At 44.1% G+C, this 24,612-nt stretch overlaps 1 protein-coding gene across 1 annotated transcript in view; it reads right to left on the reverse strand.

Moving 5' to 3' along the window:
* Window positions 1-14,407: 14,407 nt before the first annotated feature.
* Window positions 14,408-24,612, reverse strand: part of LOC148135240 (putative G protein-coupled receptor 139) — a 31,791-nt gene continuing 21,586 nt past the window's right edge. The window contains exon 5 of the mRNA XM_087985031.1: window positions 14,408-15,327. Coding sequence (XP_087841157.1) covers window positions 14,408-15,327 — 920 coding nt within the window. The remainder of the gene's footprint in view (window positions 15,328-24,612) is intronic.

Genomic DNA, 24,612 nt, shown 5'->3' on the forward strand with positions numbered 1-24,612 from the left:
ACGATTACAGCGCGAAATTGAGAAGTGGATTACAATAAAATGATAAGTACAGTGGCACCGGATATGTCAACAACAACATAAGATGCGCAACAGGAACACTTGCCAAACAGTGGACTGAGATGTGGGAACTCAAAATGGGTTAAATCTGTAAGTTTAATTCCAGAGGATATGAAGATTCAATCATTGAGTATGGTGAAGACTGAGATCGATAGATTTCTACAAAACATCAAAATGCTTTTAGGATAGTGCAGGTTATTGTTGAAATATTTTTTTCATGACAATGCAGTTTAACATAGGTTGCTTCACCAGTTCCCCACTTAAGTCAGTATCCACTGCTGCAGACGATCACATGTAATTCCAGTTGCCAGGCCCAGAATCAGAGAAACTGAGTGGCGCAGCCACTAACATCCAACAAGATGGAAACGAGCGTGCCACGACTCTGTGCGCCAATGATACGATCGTTGTCCTCAGACGGTATCGAGGTGTGTGAAATTCGTAGGCAGGGTGTTGTAACCTCAACTTTAGCAGCTTCGATTGACATAGAGCAGGGATCATTGGGATATCATGTTCAGATCTCCAAACTCACCTGGAGCAGATTCGATTCACATGGAGCAGGGATCATTTGGACATCGGGCTGTGAGCTCCAAACTCAGCTGCAGCTGCTTCAGTTGACATGCAGCAGGGAACATAGAACATAGAACAATACAGCACCGAACAAGCCCTTCGGCCCTCGATGTTGCGCTGACCTATGAACTATTGTCAGCTCGTAAACCTCAACACTATCCCAAAATCAGCCATGTACTTATCTAAGTTTTGGTTAAATCTGCCTAATGTGGCTGAGTTGAATACCTCAGCAGGTAGGCCATTCCACGCTCTGAACACTCTCTGCGTGAAGAACTTGCCTCTGATATCAGTTTTAACACTATCAGCCCTCAATTTATAGTTACGCCCTCTCGTACAAGCTGATGTCATCATCCTAGGAAAAAGTCTTTCTCTGTCTATCCTATCTAATCCTCTGATCATCTTGTATATCTCTATCAAATCTGGTATGCAGGGACAGTCTTACGAGGAAAGGCTGAGTGACTTGAGGCTGTTTTCGTTAGAGAGAAGAAGGTTGAGAGGTGACTTAACAGAGACGTGTAAGATAATCAGAGGGTTAGATAGGGTGGACAGAGAGAGCCTTTTTCCAAGTATAGTGACCGTGAACACGAGGGGGCATAGCTTTAAATTGAGCGGTGATAGATATAGGACAGTTGTCAGAGGTCGTTTCTTTATTCAGAGAGTAGTAAGGGTATGGAATGCTTTGCCTGCAACGGTAGTAGATTGGCCAACTTTAAGTGCACTTAAGTCGTCAGTGGACAAGCATGGATTACTGTAGGTTGGATGAGTTTCAGATTGGTATGACAGGTTGGCGCAACATCGAGAGCCAATGGACCTGTACTGCGCTGTAATATTCTATGTTCTACAAATCCCACCGTAACCTTCTTCTTTCCAATGAGAAAAGATCCAAGTCCCTCAGCCTTTCCTCATAAGACGTTCCCTCCAGAAGAGGCAACATACTGGTAAATCTCCTCTGCACCTTTTTCAATGCTTCCACATCCTTTCTGAAATGGGGCGACCAGAACTGTACACAATATTTCAAGTGTGGCCGCACCAGCGTTTTGTATAATTGCAGCATGATATTGCGGTTCTAGAACTCAATCCCTCTACCAATGAAACCTAACACACCGTATGCCTTCTGAACAGCACTATCCACCTGGGTGGCAACTTTTAGGGATCTATGCACATGGTCTACAAGATCCCTCTGCACATCAACATCTCCAAGAATCTTTCCATTGAGCAAGTACTCTGCCATCCTGTTTTTCTTCCCAAAGTGCATCACCTCACATTTAGCTGCATTGAACTCCATTGCCACCTCTCAGCTCAATTCTGCAGTTTATCCAAATTCCCTTGCAACCTGTAACATTCTTCCAAACTGTCCACTACTCCACAGACTTTAGAGTCAACTGCAAATTTACTAATCGATCACCCTATGCCTGTGTCTCAGTAACTTATACAAATGACAAACAGCAGTGGTCGCAGCACTGATTCTTGTGGAACACCACTAGTAACTGGACTCCAGACTAAATATTTTACATCAACCACCACTCGCTGTCTTCTTCCAGAAAGCCAGTTTCTAATCCAAACTGCTGAATCACCCTCAAATCCATGCCTTTGCATTTTCCCCAACAGCCTACCATATGGAACATTATCAAAAGCTTTACTGAAATCCAAGTATACCACGTGACCTGCGCTACCGTCATCTACATGTTTGGTCAACTTCTCAAAAAACTCAATGAGGTTTGTGAGACACGACCTGCCCTTGACGAAACCATTACGAGTACCTGAAATCATATTGTTGCATGCTAGATGATTATAAATCTTATCTCTTATAATCCTTTCCAAAACCTTTCCTATAACAGAAGGAAGGCTCTCTGGTCTATAATTACCTGGGTCATCTCTGGTACCCTTCTTGAACAAGGGCACAACATTTGCAATCCTCCAATCCTCAGTTACTAAACCCGTAGACAATGATGACTCAAATATCAAAGCCAAAGGTTTGCTATCTCCTCACTACCTTCCCAGAGAATTCTCGGATACATCACACCTGGTCCAGGGGACTTTTGTACTTTCACTCCTTCTAGAATTGATCACACCCGTGCGTCACTAACCTCAATCCTTTTTAGTCTAATAACTCGTACCTCATTCGTCTCCTCCACAATATTCTCCTTTTCCTGAATGAACACCGATGAGAAATGTTCAATTAACATCTCTCCTATTTCTGCAGGGTCCACACTCAACTTCCCACTTTTGTCTTTCACTGGGCCTATTACTACCCTAACCATCCTTAATTCCTCACATACCGACACAAAGCTTTATGGTTGTCCTTTATTCTATTTGCTAAAGACTGCTCGTGTCCTCTCTTTGCTCTGTTGACTCTCTCTTTAAATCCTTCCTCGATGATCTGTAACTCTCCATCGCATCATCTGTACCGTCTTACCTCATCAACACATATGCCACTTTCTACTTCTTAACAAGAGATGCAATTTCTCTTGTAAACCACGGTTCCCTTATCTTATCACTTCCTCCCTGTCTGACAGGGGCATAACTATCAAGGACACGCAATATCTGCTCCTTCAACTAGCTCCACATTTCGATTGTCTGCATCCCCTGCATTTTGCTACCTCATTCTGTGCATCTTAATTCTTGCCTAATCGCATTATAATTGCGCCTGCCCAATCGATAATCTTGACCTGTGGCATGTACCGATCCCTTTCCATCGCTAAACTAAACGTAACTGAATTATGGTCACTCTGTCCAAAGTGTATCCCCGACAACTAAATCAAACACCTGGCCTGGTTCATTACCAAGCACCAGATCCAGTGTGGCCTCCTCTCTTGCCAGCATTCGACATACTGTGTCAGGAAACCCTCCTGTACACATTGGACAAATACTGATCCATCTGACGTACGAGAGCTATAATATTTCCAATGAATATTGGGGCAGTTAAAGTCCCCCGTAATGACCACCCTGTTCCTTTCACTCCTACCCAGGAAAATGTTGCTAATCCTTTGTTCCACCTCCCTGGAAATCTGCAGAGGTCTATAAAAAACTTCAAGAAGTGAGATCTCTCCTCTCCTGTCTGTAAGCTCAGCCCACACTTCCTCAGTCGACGAGTCCTCTTTTAAAGTCCTCTCAGCCATCGTTATACGATCTTTGAATAACAAGGCCACTCATCGGCCTCTTTTACTGCCTCGCCTGCTTTAATGAAAGATCTAAACCCTGGAACCTGCAACATCAATTCCTCACCCTGCGCTATCCATGTCTCTGAAATGGCCACAACTTCGAAGTATCGGGTACCTATCCATACTGCAAGCTCACATACCTTATTTCGGATAGTTCTGGCGTTGAAATAGACACACTTCAAACCATTTCGCTGTCTTCCAACGTATTCCTGTTACCGTGAAATCCTGTCCCTGTCCTTCCTACTCTCATCTTCCTGTGCACTGTAGCTTCACCTCCTGTTCCCACCCCGCTACTGAGATAGGTTAAACCCATCTGAATAGCACCAGCAAATTTCCCACCCAGGATATTAGTACCAATCTGGTTCATGTGAAGCCAGCGCTGTTTGTACAATTCCCACCTTCCCAAGAATGAGCCCCAATTATCCAAAAACATGAAACGCTCCCTCCGGCATCATCCTTGCAGTCAAGTGTTTAGCTGATATCTCTCCCTATTTCTTGCCTTTCTATCACGTGGCACGGGTAAAAATCCAAAGGCAACAACTCTGTTTGTTCTAGCTCTCAACTTCCACCCTAGCTCCCTGAAATCCTGCCTTACATCCCTATCCCTCTTTCTCGTATGCTGTTACCTACATGGGCAACGACTTGAGACTGGTCACCATGTCCCTTCACGACCCCAAAGTTACGATTCGAGAAATCACGGACCCTGGCACTTGGGAGGCAACACCCTAACTGCGAGTCTCGTTTGTTCCGTACAAACCTTCTATCTGAGCCTCTAACTATTGAGTCCCCAATGACTAACACTCTCCTCCTTTTCCTCATTCCCTTCTGCAACAGGGATAGGCTCTGTGCCAGAGACCTGGGCCACACTGCTTGCCCCTGGTAAGTCATCCACCTCAACAGTATCCAAAACGGTATGCATGTTTTTCAGTGGAACGACCACAGGTGATCCCTCCACTGACTGTTTTTTCGCCTTTCGAACAGTCACCGACATTTCTTCTTGCCTAGGAGTAACTATTTCCCTGTAACTCCTATCTATCACAGCCTCAGCATCCCGAATTATCCGAAGTTCATCCAGCTCCCGCTCCAGTTCCAAAACATGATCTTGGAGGTGCGTGAGTTTGGTGCACTTCCTGCAGTTGTGCTTGGATGGGGCACTATTGACATCCCTGATCTCAATCATCCTGCAGGAGGCACATTGCTCTCGCTGCCACTCCCCTAGTTACAAAGTAAAAAAGACACGCTTACCTGATATGTCCCTGATCTTCAAGGCGAGAGGAGGTGATTGGGTGGGAGGCCCTACAAAGGCAGGGTCTCGGGTTGAGAAGACACTGACTAATACAGCAGGACGGAAATATAAATAAGAAGTCCCTCCTTTCCCAGAAACTGCCGCTCTCTGATTTTAAATGGAAAAACACAAATCAGTGACTCACCGCTCTCGACGGTGCAAGTTCCTGCCCTTTGAGTTGCTGCTGCTGCTGCTGAAAAACAGGAATGGAGGACTCCGCAACATTGGGACTTCAAGGTGGGGGAAAGTATCCTTGCCTATTTTAAGCTGAAGCAAAATCGTTTTCTGCAACACAGATGCTTGTAGATTCAGGGAGGATCTGTTCAAGTGAAACGTTCCAATTATTAAGAAAAATGTTGCAAATATTCAACTCATGAAGGCGCATCTGCACAGAGAGAAACGTAAGTACTAGTTTAGATTGTGACCTTTCTTATAATGCTGAAACTGCGTTGAATCAAATTGCAAAAACGGCATTTATCTCATTATATGTTATTCAATTGTTTGCGAACACACACTCGTCATACAGTAATCTCGAACTCTGATATTTACCGGTAATATATGACATTGTGATCAGGCTCGAGTTTATCTCGAGTAATAAGGCAAAAGCAGGGAAGTGGATTGAGGTTTAACAGATCAGCGGTGATACCATTGAATGGCTAACGAGAGGCGATGGGCTGAACATCCTCCTACTGTACTTCCGTGATTTGATGTTCTCTTCTGGTGGGAATGATGTTTTTTCCGCAACAATAGCGACATCAGCAGAACACGCAGAAGGGTGGCAATGTCAATCCTGCAGTAGATGCGGCGCCTTCTCTGTAGTTATCTCGTCAATCCCTCAGAAATGGTCCGAGAGTCACCTGCACTTTCCTATGTAACTGCAAATTACGCATTCCCTCATGCAGGCTGCTCCTGAGGCTGTTTCACATCACCTCTCTGAAGCTGAAGGAAGGTAAACAGAATATTCCTGAAATGATCAGTAAGTCAGCAGCACTTCCAGCTCTGATAAAATATGTTAAAGCTGACACCTGAACTCTGCTTTTCTTCTCTGCAAATGCGGCAGGGTCTGCTGCGTCTTCTGGGATTTCTTTTCCAGAAATCTCACATAACCGCCTTCTTCAGTCTCTTGTCTTTGATGCTCGGGGACATCTGAAGACATGTTGAAACTAAAGCTGAGAGAGTTTGTGCAGAGACAGAACGGAGAACCGACCTGACCTTCACTGTGTCCCAACGACAAATGCTTTCATAAGGCTTTTATTCGGTTTGTTTACCTGTTTATAAAATTCCAATATTGGGTGATTTTCATATTTCTGATTTAGAGTCTTGTTCTGTTGTTCTGGCAATAAACCCACATGACATTTAATCCCTGGAGACTTTGTCGGTAACTCAGAGAACAAACAGGAAGCGGACAGCATCAAACAACATTGGAACTGAATTGATGTCCGACAATGGATTTTACCAATGCAGTTTATAAATTCACCCTCGTCATTAATATGAAGAGGGACCGTGAGACTGCAGTTTCCTTTCCTGTTGTTTAATAAAGATCATACCACCCGTGAGACGAAAGTATTTGTTGTTGATTAGAAACATTTCTTTTCGAACTCACTCTCACTGCTTTAACAGGTGGAGATGGAAACTCTGGATAGATTGAAACATAAAGTTGTATGTTTACAGATAAAGTTGAACAATACGAGTATAATGATGGTAACACCGCGCTGTCACCAACTCAACGCCATGACGAACAGTTTGTGTTTGGCCCTGCACATCACAGCAGCACTGATTCTAATGAATACTGACAGAATAGTGTCCCATGTACCTGAAAGCTGCTGACCAGTTAGCAGCCCAAAGAGCAAGCTCTGTCCTGATAAAAGCCAAGAGCCATACACAATTAATATGACACAATTTGATCACAAAACTTCTTGGATTGCCGTTGAACATGTTACCATTACGCGCAAGTTTGGATCCGACGGTCATTGCTGTGTAGGATGAAGGGAACTGAGAAATTATGACTGACAAAGGAAGGCCAAAAATCGTGTACGTCCTGTCTCTCTCCTCCCCGTGCTGTCTGCTTCTCTCCAATTCTCTTCTTTCTCTCTCCACCTGGTTACTTTTCCCTTTGTCTCCCTCATTCCGCCCTTTTCCACTTCAATGTTTCAGCATCACATTTCTCGCCCTCTGTCTTTCTCGTTGATACATCCTGGAATGAACTGGGGAGATTGAGTCCCGTCCGTATGTCACAGGGAGGAACCAGGAATTATGCTCGCCCCTTCTTCAGACACAACGGAAGAGAGACAATTTGGTTCTGGGTTGGGGTGTGTGGAATAGATTCCAATATAAATATGCTTAGGCATCTCACAACAAAATTCTTGCAAACACAATGGCAGAACAAGTGACTGACTGTGTTACCGCACTTGGATCATGAGCAACTTAATGTTCTCTCTTACAAACAAACCTGATTCACTTTTCTCAGCTCCGTATGGGATAGTGCATTGGATAACACGTCCGATTGACACGCTGGAGCTTCTGGGTTAATCTCTGGCTGATGTGCAGTTTTAAACTTGTTTATTCGTCTAAATTAACATTTCCCATTGCCCTGAAGTATTGATGAAGGTTGAATTCTTGTTGTGCAGAAATGATATTCATTTCACTGTTTCACATCAGTGAATGTCCCCGAGAGCATCAGAGGCTATGTCACAGCTCTGTCAGCGGAGGGGACACTGAAATATTTCCACCCGCTGCTCAAAGGCATTTTTCCATTCCCCTAACCCACAACCCAATGACTGAGTCTCCGAGGAATGGAAAGGAGACAAAAAACAAAACAGTGTCCCCAGCTTTCTGCACCTTTAGAAACATTTTGCGAAAAGGAATTGGTGGGGAATGAAGGGTGAACAATCCGACTGTACAGGGACTGTGGAGGCACCTTCCCTTCCTTTCAGACGCCGGGTCACTTTCTCTGATGTTTTTGCTGTGATTAACTGATCCGAGACATTGAAATGATTCCTGCCAGAGATGCTCTGTTTCTGCTGTTGTCACTAAGAGGAACAATAATTCCTGATTCCCTGACGGAAATTCGAAGCCAGGCTGTGGCGGTGAACGTGCCAAATCGTCACCACTAGCCGAAAGGATTAATTTGCCATTCAATGATTATTTCTTCTGATTAAATTTTATCAAACTTCCGCTCTTTCATATGTCTCCGTTGTAAGTTAAAATAGTAAAACCGATCATCCAACCACTCGGAAAAAGAACGAAAATGTAACTCCAGCGAAATTTGACTTCATAACATTGGACTACCACTTCGGCAATGGGCTAGAACTCCACTGCGCTCTTTGTTGTGCCACAGAGCCGCGCACAACACTCCGAACTGTCCCTTAGAGCAAAGCAAGCTGTCCCTCTGCCGATTGTTTTCACAGTTTCCATCGTTTACCCTTGTCCAAATTTTCAGCATTGAATCAGCTATGCCGATTCAATTCATCATCTGAAAAATTCTGATATATTCGGATAGTTGACCGCTTTACCACACATTGAGCAGAGAGTTTCAGATTCAATACTGACTATGATTAAGAAGTATTCCATTGATTGCAACGCTCATTAGAATTTCTTGCGTTTGTGATAATTCTTGTAATGGAAACCTTCATTTCTTTTTCGAGAGGTTGTGCGCAAAGTAGAGTTTCCCTTTCCCTCTCTTTCCCACTCTGCTGCACACGGTTCAGTCTGATCTCAAAGGGTTAATATTTAGGAGTTTACAATCTGTCTACCACAGAGCGAGTCAGAACCCGTTTCCTGCTCCTGTTAACCACCTTCACGGAACACAAGGACAAAACCCTGTGGATGCTGGAAATATGCAAAACAAGCAGAGAGTGTTGGGCTGACTAAGGCTCCACAGTCTCTGAGGCAACAAATTCCAAAGGTTAACACCACACGATGTTCCCTTATCGAAGTTCGCTCTTTGGCAAGTGCTTCTGTTGTGGGCAATACAGATTTCTGTGTATGTGGTGCTAACCCTGGTGTGCACTCTGGCGCTGCAGTTATTTCCCCTTTTTTGACACTTGCTGCTGAGAAAAACCGAGGTTTGGAAACGCAAGCCGACAGAGTTTTCCTGGTGGATTTCTTGGATGAGATCAAAAAGTATTTACTGGACTCACAATCATGTAAAAGATGGTCATTTTTTTACGGCACTGGTAAGAGAATGAAATTGCATCTCCGAGAGACGGTTTGCTTCGTAATTGCTCGGGTATAACATTCATTTCCAATTAAAACAAATCTCGGTTCCATTGACAAATCTTCATAGTGAATCATTTGCTGCACGTTTCCAAACCATGTGACCTTTGTCGTCGATGCATTTTAGCTGCACGTGTTCACGAAATTTACTTCCATCTAAATTGCCTCTACTTTTTTTTAAAACAAGTCCTGATCCGTTGCTTCACAGTTTATAATGGGCTTCACTTTACCCAGTAAGCTGCATTTCTCAAAACCATAAATGATTTCATACTCAGTTATAATAATCTGTTCAGGAAGTATCTTTGCACATTAAGTCATTCCAAATCCAATTGGTTTTCCCGCCCTGCCCATCTCTGCACTGTTCTGCCGTCCACCATCCCTCCCAGTCAGAGTCTGCCACAAACTCTCTTCCCCAATTACGTTCACTCGCTGTTTGCCCAGTCATCTCTCATTAAAACTTTCTTGAATCAGTTTCTACATTTGTTTCTGGGAAATCGATCATTTGGAATCTCTGAACTTGTTTCACTCGAAAAGGGAAAATTTCCTCCTACTTAGACATTCTGAACCTCTCATCATCTAGAAACTCTCTGTTAGATCGCTTCCAAAATTTTCAGGGCTCAGGTGCAGCTTTTCCAATTTTTTCTAGCATCTCATGAATATAATCCTGCATACTTTCCACCGTCCTGATAAATTGTTATGTGCCCTTTCTAGTTTGTATATTTTTGGTACAGTGAGGGCAAGGATTACGTACAATGCTCCAACTTATACACAATATCCTGTACGATGAAGGAAAGCATGTCGCATGTCTTCTGAACCACTCTATCGACATGCATTGCCAACTTCAGCATAAAATGTACCACAACGTTTGGGAGAAGATTTGTACCTCGGGTGCTCGTTGTTGTGGTTGTGTTCGCAGATCTGGGAATTTGTGTTGCAGATGTTTCGTCTCCTATCTAGGTGACATCTTCAGTGTTTGGGACCCTCCTGTGAATCGCTTCTGTGATGTTTCCTCAGGCATTTATAGTGATTTGTATCTGCCGCTTCCGGTTATCAGTTCCAGCTGTCCGCTGCAGTGGCCGGTATATTGGGTCCACGTCGATGTGCTTATTGATTGAATCTGTGGATGAGTACCATGCCTCTAGGAATTCCGTGGCTGTTCTCTGTTTGGCTTGTCCTATAATAGTAGTGTTGTTCCAGTCGAACGCATGTTGCATGAGTTCAATTCACTGTATAGTTCGCTCTTGAAATGGATATCCCAAAATGCATTGCCTCGCATTTGCCTGGATTGAACTCCATCTGCCTATCCTCTGCCAAATTGTCCAATGTACTTATACTCTGCTGCATTCTCTAAACGTTCTGTACACTTTCTGCTCTCCATCAATATTAGTGTCATCTGCAAACTTGCTAATCAGATCACCTATACTTTCCTCCAAATCTTTTATGCATTTCAGAAACAACAGTGGTCCCAGGACCGATCCCTGTGGAGCACCACTGGTGATAGTTCTTCATTTTGAGAAACTCCCTTCTGCTACTACTCTCTTTCTCCTGTTACACAGCTATGTCTCTTCCAAGTAGCTAGGAAAAACTGGACGTCATGCGACTTCACTATCTCCGTTAGCCTACCATGGCAAACTTTATCGCATGTCTTACTCATGTCCATGTGTATGACATCTGCAGCCCTTCCCTTATCAATCAAATTTGCCACTTCTTCGAACAATTGTATTAATTTGGTAATATATGACCTTGCCTACACAAAATCATGTTGCCTGACGCTTATCAGCCTGTTTTCTTTCAGATGGGAACAGATCCTATCCCTCAGTATTTTTTTCCAGCAGCTTCCCTACCACTGACGTCAGGCTCACCAGTCGATGATTACCTGGTAAATCCCTGCTCCAGATTTTAAACAAGAGGATGCCATTAGGAATTCTACAGTTCTTCCGGGACCACACTGCTGTTCAAGGATGCTGCAAAAGTATTTGTTAAGGTCCTATCTATTTCCTCTCCCACTGCCCTCACTAGCCCAGGCTTGATCCCATCCAACCTAGGGACTAAATCCTTTTAGAATACGCAATACCTCCTCTCTCCTTCTGCTGACGTTACGCAGAATAATCAAACATCTATGCCTAACCTCAACAACCATCTTGTCCCTCTACTCGAAGGATGTCAATGCAAAATTCTCAGTAAGATACTTACCAATTTTCTCTCACTCCAATCATAACTTTCCTCCTTTGCCTTGAGTGGGGAAACCCTTCTCTTGTAATCCCTTTGCTTCTTAGGTACGATTTTTTAAAAAGGCATTGGAGAACTATTTCACTGTGTTTGCTAAAGATATTTCATAAACACTGTTCGCCCTCTGAATTCTTCGATTCAATTGGTTTCACTTTCACAATATTGATCTAAAGCTTCGTCTGTTTTCTGTCGCTTGGACCATATGCATGCTTTCTTTGTCCTTTTTGCTGTCTCACCATTACACCTCGGCGAATGTGAGGACTGTAGATGCTAGATATTAGAGTCAATATTAGAGTGGTGGTGCAGAAGCACAACAGGTCAGGCAAAATCCGAGGTGCAGGAAAATCGACGTTACGGGCAGGAGCCCTTCATCAGTATTCGTCCTCCTTCTCCCCGGATGCTGCCTGACCTGCTGTGCCTTTCCAGCACCACTCTAAATTTTACTAACCATTACACGTATGTTTCATGGTTCTGTAATTTTGACAATTGTATCCATCATTTTCAGAGGGACATGTCTGTCTGAACTCTAATCAACTTGTCTTTAAAAGCCTCCCACATATCCCCAATTTAGCACACTTCCTTTGAGAACAGGCTCGTCTTTGTTCATGAATATTCAAAAGCTTACAGAATTGTGACTACTATTCCTGTGTGAAAACACTCTTTCTGATTTGACTTTTGTTTAAATTCTTAATGACTTTACTTCACTGACGAATATCTCTCTTTCGTTTCACTTCCTTACTTCTCTGTCTAGACCCGTCATGAATTGAAAAGATTCATTCAGAGGAACTTTCAGTCCTTTGTTCTCCAAGTACAACTGTCGCAACTTTCCAATCTACTTCCATTGCTGACGTTCCTCATACACAATAACATTGATGTCAATATCTCCGTGCTGTCTCCAATTGCTTCACGTCCCCACATCCGTTGACGTCCGATACTGTGTACTGACGCAGACGGAGAATCAATTTAATGTCTGACTCTGTGGTAAACATCCTGAAACAGATACTTTCGCTTTTAACATGTGCGCTGTTGTGCCATGCTTGCTGCAGTGACACTACGGTTCGCGGATCTCAATCTGACCTCAAGAGGCCACAGCAGTTTTTTTTTCCCCGGAAAGCTGATCAGCCGATTTGGCAATAATGAAGAGAAAGAAAAAGAAACACGGCGTTTGTGTAGGGTTGCAACCCAGGAACTCTCGCAGATATGCATGGTTTAATCCCCACAGTGAGCCATTACCGTAAACTCAGACTTGCTGAAACAAAACTGTTCTTTGTGATGCTGGATTTCACAACCTCAGGAATCATACGACACCAGGTTATGGTTTGCAGATTTATTTGAAATCACAAGCTTTCTGAGCGATGCTCCTTCGTCAGATGAAGGGTGGAGAAGCGCACAACACAGGCACACAATTTATATGCAGAGAGATGAAAATATCATGCTAATGGTGTGAGTGGAGTATCCGCAGGCCGAACAAGTACTCCCTTTGGGTGGTAAAAGTATCCGACGGGGAGCGTAATGTGTCAACAGCTAAGTACCAACATCTGGTTAATTTCGGCAGAGATGTTAATTCCAATAATAAGCATAGGGTGATGCTGGAGACAAACCAATTGCCTGTATTGGCACGATACGTATAACAGTCATATTACAGAAAGTCTGACCAAATTAACAAGTACTTTAAATCTACACAAACTAACTTAGGAGAGAGGTTATAACAAGTTATCAAGTGATTGTGTTAAAGCGGGACAGTAAAGGAAATTTTACAGAATAGTATGACAGTTTTACATGGAGTGAGGCATGAAGCCAAGATCAGAGTTGAGGCTTTCTTTCTGTGTACAGAACTTGGCTATCAGCTTCTGCTCGGCGATTCTCCGTTGTTGTTTATCTGGAAGGTTGCCTTGGGGGACGCTAACCTGAAGATGGGACTCTGAATATCCATGACCAATGAAGTTTTCTCCATTTGGGAAGGAATATTCCTGTCTGGTGATTTTGGTACTGTGTCCATTCATCAGTTGTCCTGGCGGCGGCATGGCCTCGCCAATGTGCTATGCCTCGGGACATCATTGCCTGCAGCATATGAGATCAACAACATTGGCCGAGTCACATGACTATCTGCCGAACACCTTGTGCAGTGCCATCCTAGATTGTTGAAATGCAGTAATGTGCATGTAGTGATGCTACATACGCGTTGTTCTCCTAATAATGACTTGCTGACCGACATCTGCAGTTTACATAAGAAATGACTCTGTTCTCACTGACACTATGGCCCCATTCAGCATCCTGAGGCTTCACACCATCGTGTTACCTTAAAAATGGAAAGCGAGCGAGGACTAGAGAAAGAGAGGCACGGAGAGTGTGATGAGTAGGTAAAGAGTGCAAGGGGGAACAGAGGAACTGATGGAAAGTGGGGAGGGAGAGACATTGAAGAAAATAGAAAATAGGTGTGTGGGGAGAGAGAAGGACATTGTGAGAGTGCGAAAGAGATATGGAGCGAAAGAGAGCAAGGAAGAGAGATGAATTCTTCTGAGGCTTGGTCGGAGGGTGTGGCCCAGAAGTGAATGCAAGGACAGACTGATTTAACCCCAACTCCTGAACTCATGGTCGTGTCTCCTCCCTTCCCTGAGGACCATGACTTGGGGCCGACTCTCTCTGTTTCCATCCCAGATTCTTCAACACAAAGTCAAACAACAATAGAGTTCACTCTGCTGCTTGGCACGTTTCGATGAATATTTTTATTTTTTTAGAAGTTGGCGTTACAGACACAATCATTACAATGTTGCCTGTTCTCACTGTACCCTGACTTGTGAGAAACATTGCAATGTGTCCTTGTAATCGCCTGTGGGGTAAAGGTTGGTCAACCAGGAATACCCTCAGTCTGCTTCCATAGCGAAAGGTTGCTTCATCGCTCAAATATTGAACTGAAATGAGAAAATCCTGGATGGATTGAGAAATGAGTGAATTTGATTGACTGATGAATTTGGGTAAAGGGATATTTCAACATATTCTTTAGCTGCTGTCTGAACTTAGTCTGGGTGATGGCATAAATTGTAGTGTTTGTGCAGCAACTGAGGAGCTGTAGCATGAAGCCCAATTCACGCACAAAGTGATGTAGATAGACAGACTGATATCCAATAAACCACATCCGATACCATATAAAGTAAACCATTAACGTGGACCATAATATGATGAAATTGGCCGAGATCACAAACAGTAAAATTATGGATTTTTTTCGATTTCTCATTTCTGCGTCACACTGAAAGTCCCTAATGTTGTGAGCCTGGAGTCTCCTGCGGGCTCTGCTGGTCATTAAAATATGTCTCACGGTGAAAGCATTGAGCAGCAGAATCAGGAAAAATGGGAGTGTTGGGTTAAGAATGTGGTGGAGGAACTCAATTGTGACCCAGACAGGAGAGTAATAAACATGTTTTGCTACATTACAAAACCAGGGGTGGTTCCGCAGCGAATACCAAGCGGAGAGCATAAAATAACAGAAAATGTTCTTTAAACAGGCCAGCACAGTTATCGTTCCCAGAACCACAGCCGCAGTTTTCTCATTGCAATATTTACTTTTCAACTTCTGGCAACAAATGGCAACAAATCGATCGTAGGTGAAAGTGACAGTAAACCAGACAGAACAGTCAGTGGCTGCATAAAGCAGGACAGCGTGGATATTACACACGCGGATGGACTGCAGGAAATAAAACTGCTCCCGATAAACAATGGGAATGTGTCTCAATGTCAAATCAAGAATGATGACCAGTAGATCTGCCACTGCCATGGCCCCCAGGTAAAGTCTGACACATGGAGACAATCCACAATCTTTATAAAGCAGGAAAAAGATCATCACTACGTCAACTGTGAGGAAGGAAAACAAACAAATTATATATCAGCCTGGAGATAAAGTTACCAATTTAATCGAAGACCCAATATGATAATCAAATGTGTCACGTTATTCAGATACTCATTGAAGTATTAGAAGCAGAAAGAACAAATGACAATTAGTGAATTGCTCACAAAAATGTGACATGCAACAAAATAAATGATCACTTCCCAAATATGCAGGCACATATTCATAACAACAGATGATTTCGAGAACATTCCCACACACTCGTTCATTCGAGTACAGATGCAGTCGTTTCTTTCCACTTCCGAATACGAAGAGAGAAAACATTGCCCACCTGAAGAATCGTTCCCCAGTTCTTGAAAGCAACAAAGAATTGGCCATTTCTGTCTTTTTTTCTGAATTTCAGTGCATCACCTGTCATCAAGAAAGGTAAACACAGGGAAAACATATTCACCAATTTAACTGCCTTCAAAGAAAGGTACTTCAAAACAAAATCTCCGTCTGTCTGGAACAGAATTTCTTCCCTCAGGAGCTTATCTTATTCAAATTAACTAATATCCGCCGTTCACAAATGTTGTCGGTTACAGAATGTTCTGCGGGTCTTGGTTTTATAATGTTCTGGAAAGTATTAAGTACAGAAGGTGGTAGAGACATAAAACCCGTATCAAAAATGTCCTTCTGTCCAGTAAGTGTGTGGAGATTCACTCGGCCTCACGGTGGAAATTTCTCCACAAACTCGACTCACTTGGCACTTTTCATAATAAAATCCATAAGATTAAGAGAATCTCTTGATCATTTGATGTCAGGTCCTCTTTTACGGTTACAAGGATACCATCTCTTACTCAGAGATCTCCCCCAATTCCTTTTCATTTTTAGATAACACTCATGAATATGAAATATCTGGAATATCTAATTCCTGATGTAGATCATCCTGTCGTTATGTCTCTCTAATGCTGTTCAATCATATCCATTTCCGACAATGTACAAAGTGGATTCCTGAAGCTTTATTGAGAAGCTAGTACACATTCACATAGAGTGCCTTTTATTCAGTTTTTTTAAACCGTTAGTCCTGCTCCATTTTTACTTTTATTCCTAAATGTGACTGGTCAGGAAACAGTCTGACATCATCGTATTCACAGAATCGGACCTGATTTGCAATGTTTCATGAAGAACGGTCACCATCCCTGTGTTAATCTTGTCCCACCTTGCCCCCGAAATGACAAGTGATTTTACCTGGGCTAGGGTAGTCTAGGACGAGAGGACATTGGAGGAAGGTGAGGAAAAGATTTCAAAGGGATTTAAAGGATAACATTTACATGTAGAGATTGGTGCATGCATTGAATGAGCTGCTAGAGGAAGTGGTGGAGGGAGCACAATTACAACATGAATGAAAAGTGTTGAGAGGGATATGGGCCAAGTGCAGGAAAATGGGGCTAGATTAAGTTCGGATATCTGGTATGCATGGCCAAGTTGGACAAAAGGGCCTATTTCCGTGCTATGCATCTCTGACTCTGGAACAGAACCACAAATGTTGGTGGCACCGTTGTACACAATAGGACAAGATTGACCTTGGAATTCCCAATACTGCTTCCAGAAAGCAAGAAACCACCTGGTAACAGGTCAAAGATGGTCAAGGAAATCGCCTAATGGCCTTCTACTGGCCTTCACACCATGCCTGCATGATAAGTCATTCCTCCTCAATGTTGAAAACAATGGAAGAAAGCACTGAGGTTGACACATACACAGAGCACACAAGTAATTCTCATATAAAACATATTTCAGCAGTGCGATTTGGCTTTAAAATCAATGAAAAATTAGGGAAGAGTATTTTTGATGACATTTCTCTATGTGTGCAATAGCGTGAATCCAGTAGCAAATGTTTGGCGCACTTCTTTTGGTGCATGCTCCAAAGTCTCCATACAATTCTGTGCACGTAGCAATATGTGCAACCATCGATGCTAACAGTGACATCTCCGCACTTTTCTGTAAATGCGCCAATGTCAACAGCGAAGTCCTCTGCACTATTCTCTGCAAATGTGCCAATGTCAAAGGCAAAGCCTCCGCACTGTTCTGTGAAAGTTCCGATGTCAACGGTGTAATATCTGCACTGATCTGTGCAAATGCACCGATGTGAATGGCAAAATATCTACACCATCCTGCACATGCGCTGGTGCCATCGCCTATGTCTCCGACCGGTTCTGCACAGGCAATGATGTCAGCTGCCATCAGAGGATAAGAGAGGTACTGAATTTCACTTCAGGACTGAAACAGAGGAAAAGAGAGCGGAGAGTAATCTGGGAATGAAAGAGATTCTGGTTGAAACAGGTTTCGACTGAGACGAAACTGTAAAGTGATGTCACAGGAGTACTGTGATTTAATTGGCTAATATGGAGTCCGCTAAATTTGAACCTGTGCTGAATTGCATCTTGTTAATTTATTGTTTAAAACGTGCATTCAGACTGAGAAAACAAGTAGAGAAACAAAAGAATTACAAGTTAAAATAAGAATAAATTCAAAGCAGATCTAAAAAGGATGGAGGGTCAGGTGATGTGTTGTTTCTGTATGATGGGAGAGCTGCTATCACGTCTTCTGTTCAGCAATGACCATATGTGTAACAAATATTGGTTGCTGGCAGAGCTCCGGCTTAGAATCGATGAGTTGGAGTCTGAACTTCAAACATTGCGACACATCAGAGAGGGGGAGAGCTACCTGGATAATGGTCTGGGTCAGGAAGTTGTTACTGTGAGTGTGGCAGGGAGAGAGGTACAGGAGGTAGAGTTACTTGTCCAACAGGTTCAAGTATATTGCACACAGTGTACACTGGAAAGGCCATTGCAGGGATGATGAGTCCAATGACTACAGCATCATGGTGCAGGGAAGTGGGGGAAGAGAAATGAAATGTTGTTATAATTGAGGACATTATAGTTAGAGGCCGAGACACTGTTCTCTGTGCCTCCGATCGAGAGACCCGAAAGGTTTGTTGTGTGCCTGGTGCCTTGATTCGGGATATCTCATCTGGGCTGCAGAGGAACTTGGAGTGGGAGTGAAACAATCCAGTGGCCGTAGTACACATGGCTACCAACGATAGAGCTAAACCTCTGGCAGAACTTCTGCTAAGAGAGCATAAACAGCTCGGAGCTAAGTTAAAAATCAGAACCAAAACGGTAACTATCTCTGGATTACTACCTGTGCCACGAGCTACTTGACACAGGGTCAAGGAGATTAAGCAGATAAATTCTTGGTGGGACAAGTGGGTTTGAATTCATGGAAACTTGGCATCAACAATGGGAAAAAAGGACATGTTCAAGTCGAACGGTCTTCATCTGAACCATGCTGGGAGCAGAGACCTAATTATTTAAATACCTCGGGCTTTAGACAGGGCTATAAAGTAAACGTTGGAGGGGAAAGCGTTAAGTTATAGGGGAAATTAGAAAATCGAAATTAAATGAGGAGGGAAGACTGCAGACCTCAGAAGAGTTTAGTAACGTTTACAGCACAGACACAAATAGAAAAGAATGTTTGGAACGAGTTCACAGTCAAGCTTCAACCTCACTTGATAAACGGCTGCCACTGAGACGTGGGACGGTGAACACAGCCCTGAAGGTGTTATATCTGATTGCACGAAGTATAAGGAATAAAGTAAATGAGCTTGTAGAAAAAATAAAATTGGCAGGTCTGAAGTGACAGGCATCGCAGATGCGTGGCAGCAATGGGATCACGATCGGGAGCTGAGTATTCAAGGATATACATCCGTTCTAAATGGTCGGCAGGTGGGCAGAGAGGTACGTATGTCTGATGATAAGAAATGAAATTAAGCCGATAATAAGAAACAAAGTATGGTCAAGTGGTGTAGAGCGTGCATGGGTAAAATTGAGGAATTGCAAAGGTCGAGTTCTGGAAAGGACTTCAAAATGTAGCCTGGAGTTGAGGCACACGATAGACTAAGAAAGAGAGAATATGCGTAGGCAAGACAAAGTTGTAATGATCGTTTGGGAATTTCAATATGCACATAAACTGGGAAAATCAGGTTGAGAATGGATTGCAAGAAAATGAATTCGTAAAGTGTCTATGAGATTGCTTTTTGAAGCAGCTTTTGGTGGCGCCCACTAGGGACCAAACAATACTGGATTTAGTGCTGTGCAATGAGGAAGAATTGATGAGGAACCACACAGTGAAGGAAGCCTTGGGAGGCAGAGATCGTACCATGGCTGAATGAACCTGCGATTTGAGAGGGACAACATGTAATCAGGTGTTACCGTATGACAACTGAAAAAAATCTACTTCAGAGACATGAGGGAGATGATGAATATACTTGACTGAGTGAGGGCACGAGCAGGAAAGATAGTGGTTAAGCAATGGTAGGAGTTTCTTGGAGAAACTCAGGAGACACAGCAGAGATTCATCCCGAGAAAATAAATAACTATTCTCCAAGGAGGATGCAGCAAACATGGCTGAGTAAGGAAATAAGGATGAGCATTTAAGAAAAGGAGAAAGACTGCAATGTGGCGAAGGGCAGTGGGAAACCACCGAATTGGGAAGCTTACAAAGACCAACAGAGTCCTGCAAAAAATAAAAGAAATAAGGAGAAAGAAGATCAAATATGCAGCTAAGCTAGCCCGTAATATAAAGGAAGCCTGCTAATGAGACGGAAGATTGTATAAAGGGGAAAAAAGATCTGCAGTCCTCACTTTCTCCTTAAAGGGGAAAACAAGGCAAAAGTGGAGATCAGACCGCTGTAACATGCCTCTGGATTGATAATAGTTTGGAACAAGAAAGTGGCTGAGGAACTGAGTAATCAGTGCATATCAGTCTTCACGACGGAAGTTATGAGAAATATCCCAAAATTCAAGAGAGTGAGGGGGCACATATGAGTATGGTGGCAATACAAAGGAGAAAGTGCTGCAAAAACTGTATGGCTTGAGGTGAATACATCATCTGTAACGGATGGACTGCACGCCAGCGTTCGAAGAGTTATAGCTGAAAACAAAGTGGAGGCGTTAATGGGATCTTCCCAGTATCGTTAGAGTCAGGGAGGGTCCCAAAGGACTGCAAAATAGCTAAGGTGGCACCTTTTTTAAAAATGGAGTAAGGCAAAGGAGGGAAAATTACAGACTGATTACCTTAACCTCTGTCATGTGGAAGATCCTGGAATTCATTGTTAACGCTGACATTTCTGAATACTGCAACATATATGGTTAAGTAGGGTGAAGTCAGCATGGTTTCAACAACACGAGGTCATGCCGCTTAAATCTACTTGAATACTTTGAGGAAATAATGAGCATGTTAAACGAAGGAGAACCAATAGATGTTATTAACTGGACCTCAAGAATGCTTTGACAAGGTTCCACACTGGAAAAGTCTGAGTTAGACAAGGGCCCATGGTGACAGACGCAAAGTACAAGCATGTACGGAAGCTTGGCCGCCTGGCAGAAAGCAGAAAATGGGGATGAACGGGTCCTTCTCAGTGTGGCAACAAGTGGTGTTCCGCAGAACTAGATGTTGACACGACAACTTTTCATTTTTTACATTAATGAACTCAAGGCATTCTCGCTAGGTTTGCAGACTGCACAAATTTATTAAGAGGGACAGGCAGCACTGGGGAGACGGGCACGCAGCAGAAAGATTTGGAAAAATTAGGAGACTGGACAAAAAGGTGGCAATTGAAGATTAACGTTCGAAAGTCTGAGGTCATTCACTTTGGTAGGAAGAATATAGGCATTGACGGTTTTCTTAATGCGGAGAAAATTCAGAGGGCTGAAGTACAAAAAGGCTTCAGTGTTCTTCTCCAGGATTCTGTCGAGGGAACCTTGCATTTGGAGTCAGAAGTGAAAAAGGCAAATATTATGTTGCCATTTATTTTGAGAGGAATGGAATAGAGAAAAACAGGGAGGTTCTTCTGAGGATCAATAAGACTCCGATCTGGCCATATTTGGAGTATTGATCGCTGTTTCCTGGCTCATGTCTCTGGGAGAGAGCACTGCCCCTGGAGCGTATTCAGAGGAGATTTACAAGAATGTCGACTAGAACGAGCATCTTAACACCTGAGGAAGTTTTCAAGACCTTGGGTCTATATTGGATGTGGTTGACGAGGAAGAGCTGGCTTCTAATGGAAACTTACCGAATATTAAATAGATTGGACAGGCCATTCTAGAGTAACGGGAGGATATCAGGAACATAGGTAAGGATAAACGTCTTCAGCCAGAGAACGGTGAATCTATGGAATTCATTGCCACAGAAGGATGTGGCGGCTAGGACATTGAATAATTTTAAGACTGAGATAGATAGATTGTTGAGTAACAGAAAGACAGATGAAATTACACGAGCCACCACGAGCGCAACCGTTCCATTCATGGACTCGATTTGCTCAGCTCCCTGCCACGGGAAGGCTGTCAAAATCATTAAAGACCAATCACACTCTACTACTTACGTCCTACAACATGTTACGTCGGGAAGAAATACAGCAGCCATAATACACACAACAGCAGGTTCGGGAACAGCTTTTTTCTCAATGGCTATTTAACTGCAGAACGGATTCTCCAGCCTGAAATAACACTGATCTAGCCAGTATTGGTCTCACTTGTACTGCCTGTGCAATGTAACCTGTGTGCCTACGTCCAAATCGTTTGCTCGGTATATCCTATTGTACATGTAGACAGCCTTGGTACGCCTTAGGGCCACACACTACCAGACCTGCAAGGGACTTCTGCTGTTATATATCCTTTGAAGAATTCAGACGCAGAACAAAATGAACTTTATCCATCATGGCGGACATAAAAGAACGTAAATTAAACAAACTTGCATATGTTTACCTCAATACTTGGGGCTCCTGGCCCCTGGCTTCTGAACCCTGGCCCGTGGCCTTACCCTGGCCCGTGGCCTCTGAAACTGCTCAGATGGCGTGAGCCACGTGGCCACTTATTGCTACACTCCCGCAGCGAATTTTCCGGTTACTTCCGTCCTCGCCACCCCACGGACCTCAGCCACTGCCGAACGCATCATTTCTGTGATCGCTCTCCAGAAAGCCACTTCAGCGATTGCCAGGAAAACGAATGCATGAATTCAGTGCCTCCAGCACAGACAGGATGCATACTCTGTACGTCACCTCCGCTTCTACATTAGCCACCGCCCCAGCCACTTACATCCCAAGACATCAGTCACCTGGAAATGGCTGATTCCATCAACTGGGTCCTCTCCTCAGTCAGGGGCGTCACAGGCAAAACCAGTCGGCAATTTCACGGCCACTGCGCTTGACGTCACTTCTGCCATCATAGGCACAACTGTTTGCCCAGCTTTCCACTCCATTGTGGTTGTCACTTCTGCTGATGACGCCATTTTTGATCAGATAATTGCATTCAGTCAAGAGGCAGTCTCTGCCAACACACAGCTCCAGCCCGTCCCAAGGTTATTGCTCCTAGCCTCACTGTGTATTCCCTGTTCCCGCGACTTCTCCCTAAGTGGGGTTTAGTCGTCAGCAAAGATCTCACCTCCATCCCCCTACGCTCCTGGATTAATGAGTTTGAAATGCCTCACAACCTTTGAGTATTTCTTCCGCTGCCTCGAACCCGGGCTCACTTTTTAAAACAAGTCTCCCGCTCACTCAATGATGATCCCTTGTCTCACCTCCAACACAAACCATAAAGCTGGGTTCCCGTCGTCTGTTCCGCCACCGCTAAACGGAACCCACCACCAATTATATATTTCCCTCCCCTCCCATATCAGCCTTCCGAAAAGCCCACTCCCTCCGTGACTCCCTCGTCAGGTCCACACCCCACCAACCCAACCTCCACTCCCGGCACCTTCCACTGCAACCGCAAGAAATGGAAAACTTGCGCCCACACCTAACCCCTTACTAGCCTCCAAGGCCCCAAGGGATAATTCCATATCCGCCACAAATTCACCTGCACCTCTACACACATCGTTTAAAGCATCCGCTGCACCCGATGTGGCCTCCTCTATATTGGGGAGACAGGCTGCCTATTTATATAACCTTTCAGAGAACACCTCTGGGACATCCGGACCAACCAACCCAACCACCCCGTGGCTCAACACTTCAACTCCCCCTCCCACTCCACCAAGGACATGCAGGTCCTTGGACTCCTCTATCGCCAGACCATAGCAACACGACGGTTGGAGGAAGAGCGCCTCATCTTCCGCCTAGGAACCCTCCAACCACAAGGGATGAACTCAGATTTCTCCAGTTTCCTAATTTCCCTTCCCCCCACCTTGTCTCAGTCAAATCCCTCGAACTCAGCACCGCCTTCCTAACCTGCAATCTTCTTCCTGACCACTCCGCCCCCACCGCTACTCTGGCCTATCACCCATACCTTGACCTCCTTCCACCTATCACATTTCCAACGCCCCTCCCCCAAGTCCCTTCTACCTATCTTTTATCTTAGCCTGCTGGACACACTTTCCTCATTCCTGAAGAAGGGCTCATGCCCGAAACGTCGATTCTCCTGCTCCTTGGATGCTGCCTGACCTGCTGTGCTTTTCCAGCAACACATTTTCAGCTCTGATCTCCAGCATCTGCAGTCCTCACTTTCTCCTCCCCTGTTACATGCCTGTTACCCACCCTTGACCTCATCATTTGTAACTGCCACTGCGTCATTAACCGTCTCAACCTGTCCACCCCACCAACCTGCTGCCCTCACAAAGCGCAGAAATCCCATCTCTCCTCTCAAACCCCAACCTCACCATCCAAGTCACAGGTGGGCGCAGTGGTAGTTTGGCTAAGTAACGTCTACACTACTAAAGCCAGGCGCCAAGACATCCTCCTGCTGCCCCGTTGAGGACATCCTCACCTGCCATCACCAAACCATCATTTCCAAAACCATTCACAATCTCATCATCTGTGGAAATCCCGTAGCAAAAGCGTCCAACCTAATCGTTCATGCACCCTTCACTGCCAGATTCTACCTTCTACCGAAGATTAACAAACCTGAATTCACTGATCGACCCATTGTTTCAGACTTCCTATTCCACTGAGTTCATCTCTGCATTTCCTGACACTTTCCTGTCCCCCTTAATCCAGGTGTTCACTGCCTACTTTTGAGGTACCGGCCACACTCTTCACCTCCTCCAAGAAATTGATTTCCCTGGTCCCTGACTCCTGAGCTTCACCATCGACATCCAATCCCTGTAAACATCTATCTGCCAGGACGAATGCCTCCTCACACTCCTTTTCTTACTGCCACGCTGCCTCAAACAATGCCCTTTCACTGACATACCCATCTGCCTGGCTGAACTCGTCCTCCCTCTTA

Source organism: Chiloscyllium plagiosum, unplaced genomic scaffold (assembly GCF_037043375.1).
Source record: "Chiloscyllium plagiosum isolate Xiang-an unplaced genomic scaffold, Cpla_swu_hap1 HiC_scaffold_50, whole genome shotgun sequence".
In the NCBI taxonomy this organism is placed as follows: Eukaryota; Metazoa; Chordata; class Chondrichthyes; order Orectolobiformes; family Hemiscylliidae; genus Chiloscyllium; species Chiloscyllium plagiosum.